The 14,871-nt window shown below is 51.0% G+C and overlaps 1 protein-coding gene across 1 annotated transcript; it reads right to left on the bottom strand.

Annotated features, from left to right (window-relative positions):
- Window positions 1–4,121: 4,121 nt before the first annotated feature.
- On the bottom strand, window positions 4,122–14,185 carry LOC111151691 (proteasome subunit beta 3). Its single transcript, XM_022509829.1, has 6 exons — window positions 14,094–14,185; window positions 13,593–13,777; window positions 10,384–10,491; window positions 6,916–7,093; window positions 5,161–5,255; window positions 4,122–4,221 (listed from the first exon to the last, which is right to left on the bottom strand). The coding sequence occupies exons 1-6, from the start codon at window positions 14,094–14,096 to the stop codon at window positions 4,173–4,175; spliced, it is 618 nt and encodes a 205-aa protein (XP_022365537.1). The 5' UTR covers window positions 14,097–14,185; the 3' UTR covers window positions 4,122–4,172.
- Window positions 14,186–14,871: the final 686 nt, after the last annotated feature.

The following is a 14,871-nucleotide window of genomic DNA, read 5'->3' as shown; positions in this document are numbered from 1 at the left end:
GTCAGATGAGACCTCGTGTCCTCCATCCATTTACTTCCCTCTGACCTTGGCCCTGGGCACCCTCCCTCATAGCTGAGCTTCTCGCTGGGCCACATCTCTGCCTGCCTGGGCCCCTCCCTGCAGAGAAGCCTCTTCAAACGCCAGGGTCGCAGTGTAGACGATCTGAGGCCCGTGCCTGTGGGTCTGTCGCCTGGACAGTCATGGCCAGCAGGGGTGCACCCCACCAGCACCTTGGAGGGCGACGTCCAAGCCTGAGGTTATTTCGGGGTCACTTGAGTAGGGGACCCACGAAATCCAGTTTGGAGGCTTGATTTGGGGATCGCCTGCCCCGGGCTTTGGGGGCATTTTCCTTCGCAAACCTGCCTCCCCTGGCCTTCCTCAGGAGTGGCGTCCTGAGCGTCCTTCAGGGCCTCTGCCCAGCTGCTGAGTGACCCAGGACCGAGCCACGTGTCCTCCTGTGACGCCGTCAGAGCAGTCTGGTCTGGCTAGGACGGCAGCAGCCCTGGGTCGGAACTGGGGACTTAGGATGAGATATGATGGAACTTGTACATAACCCCGCACATGCGAAGCGAGTCTGTGGAAGCATTTGGAACAAATGGATTGGTTTCCTGTGGCTCCCTCCAAACCTGGCCGGGCTCAGCTCCTGGAGCAGGAACCAGTGCCGTGTCGGGGCCCTACCCACAGCTTTCAGGTCAGGGAGGAAGGGAGGCCACATTCTTGGAGCCCACTGGGACTGCTGGAACCTTTCTGGAAGAGGCAGACAGATCAGACAGCCCCGGCCCCGCAAAGGGGCGAGACCACCAAGTGACTTGGGGAAGAACTTGGAACCAAGTGGCTCATGGAGAAAACCAGTCAGACTTAGGAAGAGATTATGTAGGAATAATGTCTGGACTTGATTTCCCCACCTCCTAATCAAGAATGAAAATTTGGATCTGCCCCTCAGGAGGCCCAGCGTCTTCAGAGCCTGGTGGCCTGTCCCCCCTCCCCCTGCTGCGGCCACAGCCTTGGGCTCCCGGCGGCTTCCTGCGCTGGGTCTGCTGATCATGTTGCCATCATGTGTATGAAAAGTGTAACACGATCCTTCAGTTAAAGATGAGCTACCCGGTATCTAGCTTCTTTAACATTGAGTTTTTGTGTTTTCGTGGGTTTCTTTTTTTTTTTTTTTTTCCTGGTATATTGTTTACATTTTGAGAGTAGCATTCTGTTTCAAATGCTCTTTTTGTTTTTCTGACAGTATTGTTGTTTGGGTAAAAAATCTGAGCTGTGGTTGGGTGGATTTGAGGTGGGGTTTTTTTTGTTTTTTGTTTTTAAGGTCATTCTCTGTGCTATCTTCAAAACCTTGGGTTTGGCCCTCTAATTCCTTTGGCATTCAAGTGTTCAAAAACTGTTTATTTTGGTTTATACCAGTTTTCTTTCTCTTTTTGTAATGATGCAGGTATATTTGGGTTGTGGTCTGAATGTGGAGAAAGTGAACTGGTCCCCAAGCTTTCGTCTGCCCCCATTCCTTTCTCCGAGCCCCACCGTTCCCTCTGTGGGCTGTAGAAGGCATCCGAGGGCAAGGGACTAGGCTCAGCCTTCCTCTCTGGAGCCCCGAAGAAAAGCTCCAACAGTCTCCCAGCACCCCGGAATAGTTTGGGGTTTCCCAAGAACAAGGGTGTAAGAATAGGACAGGACTGCTGGAGTGGAGCCTGGATGGGGAAGCCCGTGTGCAGTTCCTCTCCGTTCCCCACTCTAACCACCTAGCCGCTCACAGCTTCTCCCGTCCTGAAGCCTACGGCTGAGAAACCCATTTCCCAGGCCTCCCAGCCCAAGCGAGGGTTCTCTGGAAATTCCACTTAGACCACTAGATGAAGGCCTCTGGCCCTTGTTCCTTTTAATGAACCACTGAGTCTTTGTCCCCCAGTGCAAGCTCCTTCCCTGTGCCCTGCGTTTTGGGGGTCCCGGGCAGAAGCCAGCAGTTCCAGGAGCAGCTGAAGCAGCACTCCGTCTCTCCTTATCTAGCTCAGGGGTTACTGGTCTGTGGCGGGTGCCACGAGTCGCCCCTGTGGCTGTTCTCAGTGACACCCCCTAAGTTTCCACCACAGGCAGCTCTTCCTTCCCTCTCCCTTCCTCCTCTTCCTTTCTCTTGCCTGTGCTTTAGGCCTCAAACTGGTCCCCTGGTCGTGCTCAGGCCTGGGGACTACAGACTCCTACCCTAATGACGTTCCCCTCTTCAGTCTGCCAGGACCTGCCCCGGGGAGGTGGACCAAAGACCCGGGACTTTTCTCAGCAGCCAATCCCACCCCTCCACCCCCTGTTGTCTTTTTACTAATTCAGGTTGGGAGGGAAAAAACTTCAGCACTCCCTAGCATTTGAGCTACTCAAGCGTTAGGGGCAGAAGGGACCGTGTGTTTCAGCAGCCTTTACAGCTCTGGCCTTAGAGCTGTGGCTCCCCCGAGTCTAGGGACCTCAATTCCTTTTGACAGAAATGTGGGGAGGGTGGGTCCAGCCTGAGCACAGGAATCATAGGGAAAACCCATTGGAACAACTGCCCCCAAATCCACCAGCTGTCTGCAGGGGGCAGGGACATGGCCCACCCTCCCTCAAGAGACATGCCATGGAGGAATAGTGCCTCCAAAGGGAAGAGGAGACTCAGCTGTCCCCAGTGGGTCGTGCTGAGATCCTTGGGAGGCAGGAGAGGAAACTTCCAGAGGACCCCCCTTCCCCTGCACAGAGCTGTTCCGTGAGTTGTGAACCAGCAGCCTTTAGCGGGGGGGGCGGAGCTGCTCGGCACACCCGAACATCAGGTCAGATTACTGTCATCAAAAAGTGTGAATGAAGCTTAGACTGACTTCGTGGGGGAGCGGGATACACTAGCACCCGTCATATGTCCGTGACTTCTTGGTTTCCTCACTGCGACCTCCATTTTTTTAAAATAGGAATTTTCAGCCCCTTGTGCTTGTCTAATGTCTGCTCGGAACAGTTCGAGACCCTGTTACTGTTTTAAAATGCATGCATGTTAAGACGAATCTCCAGCCCAAGGAACAAATAAAACTCAAAAGGCTTTGTGTACACATCTGTCATGGGTGAGTCCTTTAGAAATGAGCCTTCATTTTTTTTTTTTTCAGAGTTAAAAGGTTGGGGTCCCAGTTTCATAGGTTGCTTGGACAAAATCCATGTGTGACTTGAGTTTGGAGAAAGCATATAGGCTAGGACGTTGGCCGCCTACTTCCAGATTGGCCTGGTGAGCAAGGAGCACGGGCACCAGAGCAGAGCGGGTCCGCCATCAAGATCTTACTGCGCATATCGAGAAGTGGACAAACCGCTTGCCCCTCACTTCTCCAGCTGGGTAAGACCAACAGTGGCGAGGAGCTACATGCCTACGACAACTGTCCCAGCTCTCCCCTAAGTAGCTACATAGTCACTTCTGTGTATCTCCTGTTCTCTAGGTAAACGCTTAGCTCAGAAGCCGGGGGTTCTCCCATGTGGTCCTCGACCAGCAGTATCAGCAGCAGCTGCGAATCAGAAATAGAAACTCCCCAGTCCCTCTGCAGGTCTGAATCAGAAACGGTTCTAACAGGCCCTCCAGGTGGTTCTGATGGAGGCTCAAGTTTGGGAGCCACCACCCCAGCTTGCAAGCTGGAATCATTTGGGAAGCTTTTAGGAGAGACAGGTGCCCAGGCCTTTAAAAGCTAGTTAGGTCAGAATCTTGAGGGAGGGAATCAAAGTATCTGTGACTAACATGCGGCCAAGGTTAAGAAACGCTGAACCACAAGGATATTACTTGTGGCTACTTGGCCCAGTTTCTTCCTGAAACAATGAAAGATTTAAGTTTTCAAGCAGAGTACGGTGAAAAGGATTCTAGGCTTCGGGGTCAAATGGAATATGGGTTTTCATCGTTGCTCCTAAAGTGGCCTTGAGCAAATTAACTGCTGTAAGTCATCATGATGATTGAATTCTAGGATGTGTAAAGCATTGCCAGGCCTAGCACCCAGCAGGCACTCAGCGAGGTGTACCAGCAGAGGGCGCTGCAAGTCCGCAAGAAAACCCAAGGGCTGCGCGGGGCCCTGAGGAGCTCTTTGTAACTCTCCAGCTGGGGACAAAGATCTCTGGTAGGAGACCCAAACACAAAGAAGCAGAAGTGAAAGAAAAGCTATTTATTTATTTAAAAAAAAAAAAAAAAAAAAAGAGGGTTAGTCCATGCGGGCCTTCAGTGTCCTGGTGGTGATTTTGTCCTTCTCACTGCAGGGGGAGAAAGTCACAAAACATCTACATGATTCTAGAATGCAGAACAAAGAGCTGTGCTGCCAACTCTAGGTTTAACTGTTTTGCTCCTGTTACATTAACAGCCTGTCTGCTAAGCCTGGGATGAGAAAGGGGAGGAAGGAGAGGAAGGCGAAACAGGGAGTCGAGTGAAGGAACCCCACAGCGGGACGCAACCAGAGCCTAGGTGACTTGGGGCTTGACGCGCAGCCCTCCAGGGAAGGGCAGGAGCCCCCGCCCCCCAAGCCCAGAGAAAAAGTCACAGGACACAGGAAGGAGGTGTGTTGCGTTTCATCCCAAGGAACACAAAGGACCCCAGTGGTCAATTCTCCGTATCAGCCGCGGTCTGTTTGTCACGATAATTAAGCAAGCTCTCCCACCACAAGAGGTCCAAAAGCTTATTTTGGGATGTGCCCCAGAAGAGCTGTTGGGAGGACTTCTACTTCATCGGATCAGGTTCCCGGAGGCAGCTCCAGACAAGTGAGGGGCTATGGGGGATGGCAGGGAGGGAACTGGCTGGGTTGGAAACTTTGTTCCGGGAGCTCAGAGTATCACCCTGTTGGGGCTCAGGATGTCACCCAGAAACAGGAGCTGGGAGGGGAGGGAGTCGCCTGGAGCTCCCAACAATGTGCAGTCGCTCTGCTGTGGCTCACCCCCACGCAGGCCCCTGAGACTTCAGGGATACTTAAGAAAGCAGTGTCCACTGTGAGCAGGTGGGGTGGAGGGCGGAGGACTCAGGGTCATGGAGCCTCACCTACCGAGCCCAAGGGAACCGGGTGGATTTCTACTATCCCAAGCCTGCTACAAGTGCCTTCCCTCCCTCACACCTGCTCAGGGGGATGGAAAGAAGAGGTATTTGTCTGGGAAGGGAAAGGCAGGGGTCTGCAAAGCTTCTCTGCTCTTCCCAACTCTACTCACATGATGTGCACGATGACGCCCATGCCCGACACTGCGTCCCGGTCCACGGCATTCAGCATGGCTTGCGAGATGGTTTCAAACAGGTGTTCTGGATCCTGCCCCCAAAACAGAAGCCTTGGCCCCAGAGCCTTGGACCCTAACTTGGCTTGACCCCTTAACTCTTTTTTTTCTGGGCTCAAGGTCCCCAACTCTGGCTATACCCATGCCTGAAGTGAGGGGTGGTTCCCAGGCTCCCCCGGAGGAAGCAGGGTGTGTGAGGCAAAGTGAAGAAGAACGTAAGCCCTGAGCTTCCTTCACTAACCAGCAGTGACCTTGGGCAAGTTACACATGCCTCTACTAAGCTCAATCCCTTCTTCTGTAAAATGAGGCGAATCCCTGTTTGACTTCCACGTGCTTTACAAGCTGTCTATGGGCTCTCCTCCCGGGGGTCACCAGGTACATCAAAACTTACCTGTCCAACCATCCACGTGCTTTACGAGCTGTCTATGGGCTCTCCTCCCGGGGGTCACCAGGTACATCAAAACTTACCTGTCCAACCATGGGCCCACTCCTTCCAAACCTGTTCCTCCTACATCCTCCATCTTAGCTGGCTTGGCCAGAAAACTCATATCCACATTGTCTCCACCTCCCTCACTTCTGTTTGAAGCAACCCAATCCTCCAGACCAGCTGCTACACCCACCCCCCCCACCCCACAACCATCTTCGCTCAGGCATCACTCAGCGCCTCCTCAGGTGACCACAATCAGCCTGCGGCATCTACCCAGGGCTCTGCATCCTGACTGCCTTTGACTTCGGGTACTAAGGAGAAGTTCAAGCTCTCTGGCACGGCATTCAAGGCCTTTGAAGTCTCAGCCCACCCGTGCTCTCCACCATGATCTCACCCACACTCGGCCCACCTTCCAGCAGCCACGCAAACGCTCTCTCACCACTCAACACACCTGACTCCTCGCACACCTTCGCAGAGGCTGCTGCTTCTGCCAGCCAGGCCTTCCGCTTCCCCGCTTCCTGACAGACTGCATTCTGACACGCACTCGGGAGTCTGTCCTGCTTCGTGAGACTGCCCTAAGCCGGTGACAACAGACTGCCCGGTCTCCCAGGGCCCAGCGGAGCTGGCAGAACGGCCAGTCCCCACTGTGGGGCACCGATCGGTCTTCACGCGTTTTCTTCCCACTGCCCCTCCTGAGCTGGGCCACATTATTATCCCCCCCTTCCAGCTGGGCCAGTGGGGGCACAAGAAGGTGAAATGTCTGACCTAAGAACAGAACTAAGTGACAGGTGGATCCAGGTTTCCGACCCAGATAGCCAGCGCCAGAGCCCTTTCTGTGGAGCTGCCTCTAACTCTACGAACGCCTTGTTCAATGTTCGCTCTGTGAACGGAGGCGAGAACCCTGTAAAGCCAAGGGGAGAACTCTCTGTCGTTAGCAAGTATCTGGTGGGGTCTCCTAACAGAAGGTGAAGTGAGGGGTGGTTCCCTGGATGTGGGAAGCCCCCTCAGCTCCTCCGAAGGAAGCGGGGTGTGTAAGGGGAAGTGAAGTCAAGCTCTGAACTTCCTCCACTAACCAGCAGCGACACCGAGGCCCACACCAAGGCCTGGCAGGCAGTTTCTGGAAACCCTCCTGAGGCCCAGCAGCTGTGGCTTTCTCTCCTACCTGCGTCTCCTCACTCTCCTTACACGCCACGGAAACATATTTCTCCCTGATAGCCAAGGTGGGGGGACACCTCAGAGCCCAGTCCCACTCCGTGCCGCTGACTCACCATGTTGGGCTCCCAGAGGGACTCGCACATGCCGTACATTTGTTCAGAGCAGGTGCCGCTGACCACAAAGTCATCAGTCACCATGGGGCAGCCGATGAGGTCTAGAGAGCAAATGAAGGGCTTAAAGGTCTTCGGGTCCAACCCGGCGATGACGGGCTCCGTGTAGTAGGGGCCAAACCTGTGCAGACCAGGAGCAAAAAGAAACCACAACTCAAGAACGTCCGCTTTCCTGCTGAGGCCTGGCTCAGAGCCGGGGAGGAGCACAGGGGACCTGTTTGGGAAGACCCGCTTCCCCAAGGCCAGCTATTTTGAAGCCCTATGCCCTAGGGCTCGACCTCAATGGCCATAATATTAGGAGTCACATGCTCTATAGACCAAGCCAGCTTTGATTCACCCTTCCCCACCTCCTGGCATCTGACAATACTGAAGACTTCTTTTCTCTGTCACTTGCCTTCCTATGTCCCTCACCCTGACTCTCTCTTCCATTTCCTTTTTATTGGGAATTCTGATTTCTTCTAATCTTCCCTATCCTAACCAAAGTCCTACTACCATTCAATTCTCTATTCATATACCTAGCTATACTTCCACTCCTTTTGAGAACTGCTTTGAAGCAGTTTGTAAGAAAAATACTGAAAAATAAAACGAAACCATTAAAACAGAACATAAGACACTCAGACGGAACACAAAGTTTTGTTGTGAGTCTCCCAGCAGGCAAGGCAAAAAAGGATATCAGTGACATGGCTATTTTCATGTCTGCCTCCAGGAAATAGGAGATTCTCCAGCCTGTTTTAGACCCTGAGCTTGAGGGTCTAGCTTAAGAATTAAGAGTAATTAATCTCGGGAATTTCTATATATTAAATACTCAAAAACTAATGACCACTATTCTCAACAGAAACAATAAGATGTGGGGCGCCTGGGTGGCTCAGTTGGTTAAGGATCTGCCTTCAGTTCACGTCATGATCCCGGGGTCCTGGGAACGAGTCCCACATCAGGCTCTGTGCTCAGCAAGAGTCTGCTTCCCCCCTCTTTCTGCCAAAATTGTACATGCGCAGGCGTGCGCTCTCTCTCAAAAAAAAAAACAAAACAAAAAAAAAACCCAGAATCTTGAAAAAACAAGCAACGAGTAAGATGTCTTGCCTTTACTTATCCATGTCTTATACTGGCTCTCAATAATTAGGAATAAACATAAGAATATTCTAGATTATCTGGGTAACAACCTTAAGACTAAATACAACACAGTTCAAGATCTGCATTTGTGGGGCGCCTGGGTGGCTCAGTGAGTTAAGCCTCTGCCTTAGGCTCCGGTCATGATCCCAGGATCCTGGGATCTCTCTGTCAAATATATAAACAATACCTTAAAAAAAGAGAGAGAGAGAGATCTGCATTTGCATCTCCAGCCACACTGATGCCAAGATCCCACATGAAGGTTGTAACTTTTACTAGCAGTATTTCACAAAGAAAGGTACCTGGATGGATTCTCCGGAATTCATGAGAAGCTTTTTCTTTTGAAAAGCCTCCTAACAGGGGCGCCTGAGTGGCTCAGTTGGTTAAGCATCTGCCTTCAGCTCGGGTCATGATCCCAGGGTCCTGGGATTGAGTCCCATGTCCAACTCCCTGCTCGGGGGAACCTGCTTCTGCCTTTCTCTGTCCCTCTCTGCACTAGTTCTCTCTCTCTCAAATAATAAATAAATAGAATTAAAAATAATAATAAAATAAAAAGACTTTGTACATTGCTCAAGTTTGCAAATCATAGCATTAGCCCCTGATATCCTACCGGAAAATCACTGACTTCAATTGGTCTTGCAGAGAAAGCTCCTGCCTAGGTAAGAACTTAGAATTTTCCAAATCAGCCTCAGTGTTCTGTATTTTTCTTTTAATATTTTATTTATTTATTTAAGAGAGACAGAGATAGTGAGAGAGAGCACGATCGGGAAGGAGGGGGAGAAGCAGACTCCCAGTTGAGCAGGGAGCCTGATGCCAAGCTTGATCCCAGGAGCCCGGGATCATGACCTGAGCCAAAGGCAGACACCTAACTCACTGAGCCACATAGGCACCCCATTCTGTATTTTTCTTATTTTTAGTAGACATGGTGGAGTGCTGGCTGAGTCAGTAGAACATGCAACTCTGTTTGAAGTTTGTTTATTGAATCTCTGCACCAACTTGTAAGCTCAAGCCACACATTGGGTATAGAGTTTACTTAAAACAAAAACAAAAACAGGAACCATTACACATATACCTAAATATGACTTAATTTTTACAAGTGTGTAAGACATTTCTCCCCTTCTATAAATCAGTTAAAAAAATCATTTACGCCTTTCTCAATTCAGGATTTTCATAAACATGGTTACCACACATGGCAGACAGTTCACAGCTGAGGATATTAACATACACCTAGAAAAAGGCAACCCTTTTATGGTTTTTAGATTACGATACAGTATTGCTCCAGACATGGAAATGTCAAAGACTTTTAGTTGTGAGAACAACAAAGTACGTAACTTTTCCACAAAGTCTGAAATTATTTCAAAATAAAAAGTTTAAAAAGAGGGGGAGCCTGGGTGGCTCAGTAGGATAAGCCTCTGCCTTCAGCTCAGGTCATGATCTCAGGGTCCTGCGATTGAGCCCCTCTGCTCAGTGGGGAGCCTGCTTCCCCCTCTCTCTCTGCCTGCCTCTCTGCCTACTTGTGATCTCTGTCTCTGTCAAATAAATAAATAAAATCTTAAAAAAAAAAAAAGTTTAAAAAGAAAAAAAGAGGAAACAAAGAACTCCACTTGTCTTTCCTCCACCCAGTTTAGCCCAGAGCTGAGTGGAAGTTCCCGTGGGGCTCTCCTTCAATCCCAGCTTCTGCAATGGATTCTGCAGCTGGGCATCTGCCTTCCTCGTCATGAAGTTTTCAAGTAAAACAGACAAAAATTCACACACCCAATTCCTAGGTCCCGAGAATTTAGTGCCAGCAGAATTTCCTCTGACTACAGGTGGCTCCTGGTTGCGAGACTCCAGGAACCTTTGGAGGGGTTAATTCTTTTTTTTTTTAAAAAAGATGTTATTCATTTATTTGACAGACAGAGATCACAAGTAGGCAGAGAGGCAGGCAGAGAAAGGGGAGGAAGCAGGCTCCCCACCGAGCAGAGAGCCCGATGTGGGCCTCGATCCCAGGACCCAGAGATCATGACCTGAACCGAATGCAGAGGCTTAACCCACTGAGCCACCCAGGCGCCCCTGGAGGGGTTAATTCTGTTGCCTGGAAGCACATCTGTCTGCTATTTGCTTTCCCTGCCTCCTGAAGCAACCCTTTCTGTCCTATTTGGTTGTCCAGACAGGCCCACAGAAAACAGACGCAAAGAGGTTATCACCCTGCAATAAGCAACGGCAGAAGGAGGAGGAACGGGCATCCCTCCATACTATGTACCTACTCGGCCAGAGGTTTCTGCCTGTCCCAAGTCGCTAGTCCCAGGCTACACTGCCACTCACCGCTTCTCATACAGGAGGTTGGCCACCATGCTCATGAGCGTGTAGGGCTTGATCTGCCGGCCTTCCTTCAGCTCATACAGGTTCAGCCGGAACTTGAGGCGCTGGGCACTGTGATAAAAGAAAAATGAGGGAGTAAGTCACTGCTGAATGTCCCCTGGTGTCCACCCTGCAGAGGTCAGGAGGTGTGGAGGGAGACACATAATCCCCACCCCTGCCAAGACTCCTGTCTTCCCCTCCCAGTGATTTTCTTGCCGGAAATCCAGCCTTACATTCATGTTTCGGACTTGTCCAACACCGACCACCTGTAAACACACCGCTCTGTGAACACTGCTTTTCTCATACTCCTCGAGGTGAGAAAAGGGGAACTAAGAAGTGGATTTTGCCTCTCTTTCTTAAGGAACAATTTACGTACCATAAAATGCATAGCTCCTTGGCACTCCCTGCGGGAGTCCACCTGCACACACAATGACAGGAGTAGAGAGCAGAAAGAGCAGTGGGGGGAAAAAAAAGAAAGAAAAAGAAAAAGAGAAAGAAAAAAGAAAGGAAGGAAGGAAGGAAAGGAAAGGAAGAAAGGAAGGAAAGGAAGAAAGGAAGGAAAGAAAGGAAGGAAGGCAGGAAGGAAAGAAAGGGAGGAAGGAAGGAAAGGAAGGAAGGAAGGAAGGAAAGGAAGAAAGAAAGAAAGAAAAGAAAAGAAAGGGCAATGGACTGCGAGGGCTGACCTAAGCCTTTATCCTCCCAATTAATTTTTCCACCCATACGATGAGGGACACAACAAATCACCAGGCAGTAAGACAACATATGGGGGCCAACCAGGTGCTTGGAAAACTACAAAATCTTCTGCAAGTTAAGAAGGAGCAGCTGCTGTACTAATGGCCTGGAAGGTGCCTAAGCAAAAAGGCCACACCTCCCCCAGCGCCACAACTCAGAGCCCAGGACAGGGCCCTGCAGGGGGCAGACCAATGCCACAGCTGCCAGAAGCAAAGCAGTGACTCAAAGGACACAGAACAAAGCCTCAGACTGAGCTTCCTCTTACAGGTAAAGAAACTGAGGCCTAACAAAATTAGCTATTACTGCCCCCAAACATACACACTTGGTGAGAAATGCTCCTGAAGAAAAGGAAATGGTGTGAAGGGACCAGCTGTGACTTGAGAGAGGATGGCTGATGGGGACCTTTGCAGGGAAGGGAACTCAAGGCTGTCACCTTGATTCCACTAGAATGTGGCTGGGTTAGATCTAGGAAGAATTTCCAAGTCATGTGCTCTTGAGACTGAGGGAGCTTCGAGGGAAATGAGAGAGAAAATTCTCTGACAAGCTTTTCACCCTCAACAGTGAACTGTTCTCTTGATCTTCTAAGAACTAAGTCTAGAACTGTTGTTCGTTGGGCCACCAGCTTCCTGCAGGACCTGCCACCTGTGACCACAGCATCCCTCTTAAAACCCTATCCTGATTCTTTCCCTCTGGCCTCTCTTCTTCCCTTCACCGCTAAATACAGTTCGGCTGTCGACAGCAGCTAATTTTTCTCCTCTACATATTCTGTCTCTCCAAAATCTGTTCCCATAGATTTAAAAGATCATCAGTGCCTCGCCAGCCCTGAGATATGTAATTTCAAGATCCCAACTGCTTGAAAGATGTTTCTTTTTTTTTAATTTTTTAAAAAAGATTTTATTTATTTATTTAAAAGATTTTATTTATTTATTTGACAGAGAGATCACAAGTAGGCAGAGAGGCAGGCAGAGAGAGGAGGAAGCAGGCTCCCTGCTGAGCAGAGAGCCCGATGCGGGCCTCGATCCCAGGACTCTGAGATCATGACCTGAGCCGAAGGCAGCGGCTTAACCCACTGAGCCACCCAGGCGCCCTTTATTTATTTATTTGACAGAGATCTCAAGTAGGTGGAACGGCAGGCAGAGAGAGAGAGGAGGAAGCGGGCTCCCCGCTGAACGGAGAGCCCGACGCAGGGCTTGATCCCAGGACCCTGAGATCATGACCTAAGCCGAAGGCAGAGGCTTTAACCCACTGAGCCACCCAGGCACCCCTTGAAAGACGTTTCTACTTGGCTTGACTCGTCCCTTTAAAATTAGGCCATCACCTTTCCCCTAAAACTAGCCCTCCCAATTTCTATATTTCAGTCAACATGCTCAAAACAGAAATCATCTTTAAAACATTTCTGGAGGGCGCCTGGGTGGCTCAGTGGGTTAAAGCCTCTGCCTTCGGCTCAGGTCATGATCTCAGGATCCTGGGATCAAGCCCTGCATCGGGATCTCTGCTCAGCAGGGAGCCTGCTTCCCTCTCTCTCTGCCTGCCTCTGCCTACTTGTGATCTCTGTCAAGTAAATAAATAAAATCTTTAAAACATTTCTGGATTACTCACATGCCATCTACCGAGCTAGATCCTAGTAGGAGATAAAAAAGACACAGACTCAGCCTCAATGCATGACTAATTTTAGTCTCACAATATCCAAGTAGCCACTAAAGCAGGTCAGCAACAACTCTCAGAAATGCCTTCCTTGGGGCACCTGGGTGGCTCAGAGTCCTGGGATCGAGCCCCACAACGCGTCGGGCTCTCTGCTCAGCAGGGAACCTGCTTCCTCCTCTCTCTCCGCCTGCCTCTCTGCCTACTTGTGATCTCTGTCAAATAAATAAATAAAATCTTAAAAAAAAAAAAAAAAAGAAATGCCTTCCTTTCCTTTCCCACCACTACCACCCCATCAGGACAATAACCCTCATACCTGGACCAAAACAAGAGCTCTCAAATTACAAAGCCTCTGTCCACTAGATGACAAATCTAGCAGCTACTATGCACCAGCTCGTCATGGGTTAGTTATCTTTCTGAATGCCTTTCCCAACTAAACCTGGAGTTATTTAGGAACTGAGCACAAGCCTGAGAGAGACCAGCACTGAAATCCTGGATGACATTGATAAGTTGCACACTGAGCAAGAAACTCTAAGACTCTCAGTATCCTGGTCTGCAAAACAGGACAGCAACTTGGTAATGTAGCTAAGAGGATTAAAGGAGGCCGTGCATATAAGGTACTTTGCGAGTCTGACACTGGATAAATGCTGGTGTAAGTTGGTTAGGATACAAATCTGTACGGCTTACGGTGTCCGGTCTCTGATTCACTGGGGCTGCTTGGTAGATGACTGATACCTGGGCCACTCAAGACGCCAGGCCAAGAAGAGGCCTGCGCGTGGGCGAGGACTCACGACACTTACACAGTCTGCACATCGGTGGCGAGCCCAGCCAGGCCTATGTACAGCCGATCGCCCATGGGAAAGATCTTCTGGAAGTCCGTGGTCACCATCTGGGCCTGGATCCCGAAGCGCCTGTCGGCAGCGATGGCCACACAGTTCTTCCCCTTCATGGCCATGACGGCCCCTCCATTATAGGACATAATAGACTGCGGTAGACAGAGCGGAGGGGCTCAACGCCAGGGGCCAAATACGGCCAGAGCCCCCGGCGCGGCCCCCGATTCCCGAGGCTCCTGCCCTCACGTCCTCCACTCCCGAGGCGCCTGCATACTCCGAACTCCAGCTCTAACATTAGCGCAGTGTAGCTGCGAGGAGCCGCCTTCAACCCCTTGGTCCCCACTGTGGTCAGCTTCCCTTCAAACTTCGAACGACCACTTGGCCCTCTCCGCTTCCCAAGCGTCCCATGCCGCCCTCCCCCTACCTCAATCCCTACCCCGCACCCCTCCCCTTCGCTCCCCATCTCACCATGACTGCGGTGTTGTGAGACCTCCGACCACCACAACCCCACTCAACCGGCTACAGCCCGCACCGCGCAGCCACTCCAGCTGCTTCCTGTGTGTGCGCCGAAAGGCCGACCCTTCCGGGACCCTTTGACTTCCTACTGGCTGTGCCTCTCTGTCAGTCATCAGCACCGGAGTTTGGTTGAGAAGCCAAAACCGAGGCTGGGAAAGCGGAAAGTGAAAAGTCACTGTGAGTGCGGAAGGGCCTGGCGCCGCGGTGCAAGCTGGGATCGCGGCGGACCCGTAATCCCGGACGCCAAATCCCGGGGCCAGGACCTGTGTGCACGTGGGCAAGTGAAGCCCGAAATAGGGGCCGCGATCCCTGCTGAAGGGCAGTGGTGTAGCTTATGAACGTGTGCATGGGGCGTATGACTCATGCTAGCTTCTTTCATTTATTCACACCAGAAATCCCTACATCTCTTACGTGCCAGGTACTATGCTAGGCTCTGGACATTAACTGGCCTAGAACGGTGCCTGGTATTTGGGAGGAGCGCATTCAACACTTAATGTTTTGAGGAGGAGGAGCAGGAGGAGGAGCAGGAGAAGGGCGTCACGGGTGTACTGCGGAGCTGCGGGGCCTCAGCTATAAAGGGAGAGGTTTGGAGACCAAAGGTAGTTATGCTTTTTGGGACTCTCAGGAGGTCGACTTCGTGTATCCCCAAGACTCAGGTCACCCTAAAAAAGGACGTTTCGGGCGTCCCCATCTTATCTTCTAAGAGAGATCCAGAGGAAGTCGGCGACTA

Source organism: Enhydra lutris, unplaced genomic scaffold (assembly GCF_002288905.1).
Source record: "Enhydra lutris kenyoni isolate GAN:26980312 unplaced genomic scaffold, ASM228890v2 scaffoldscaffold26, whole genome shotgun sequence".
Lineage (NCBI taxonomy): Eukaryota > Metazoa > Chordata > Mammalia > Carnivora > Mustelidae > Enhydra > Enhydra lutris.
Note: the sequence above shows the minus strand (reverse complement) of the source record. Positions and strands in the feature narration are given on the sequence as shown.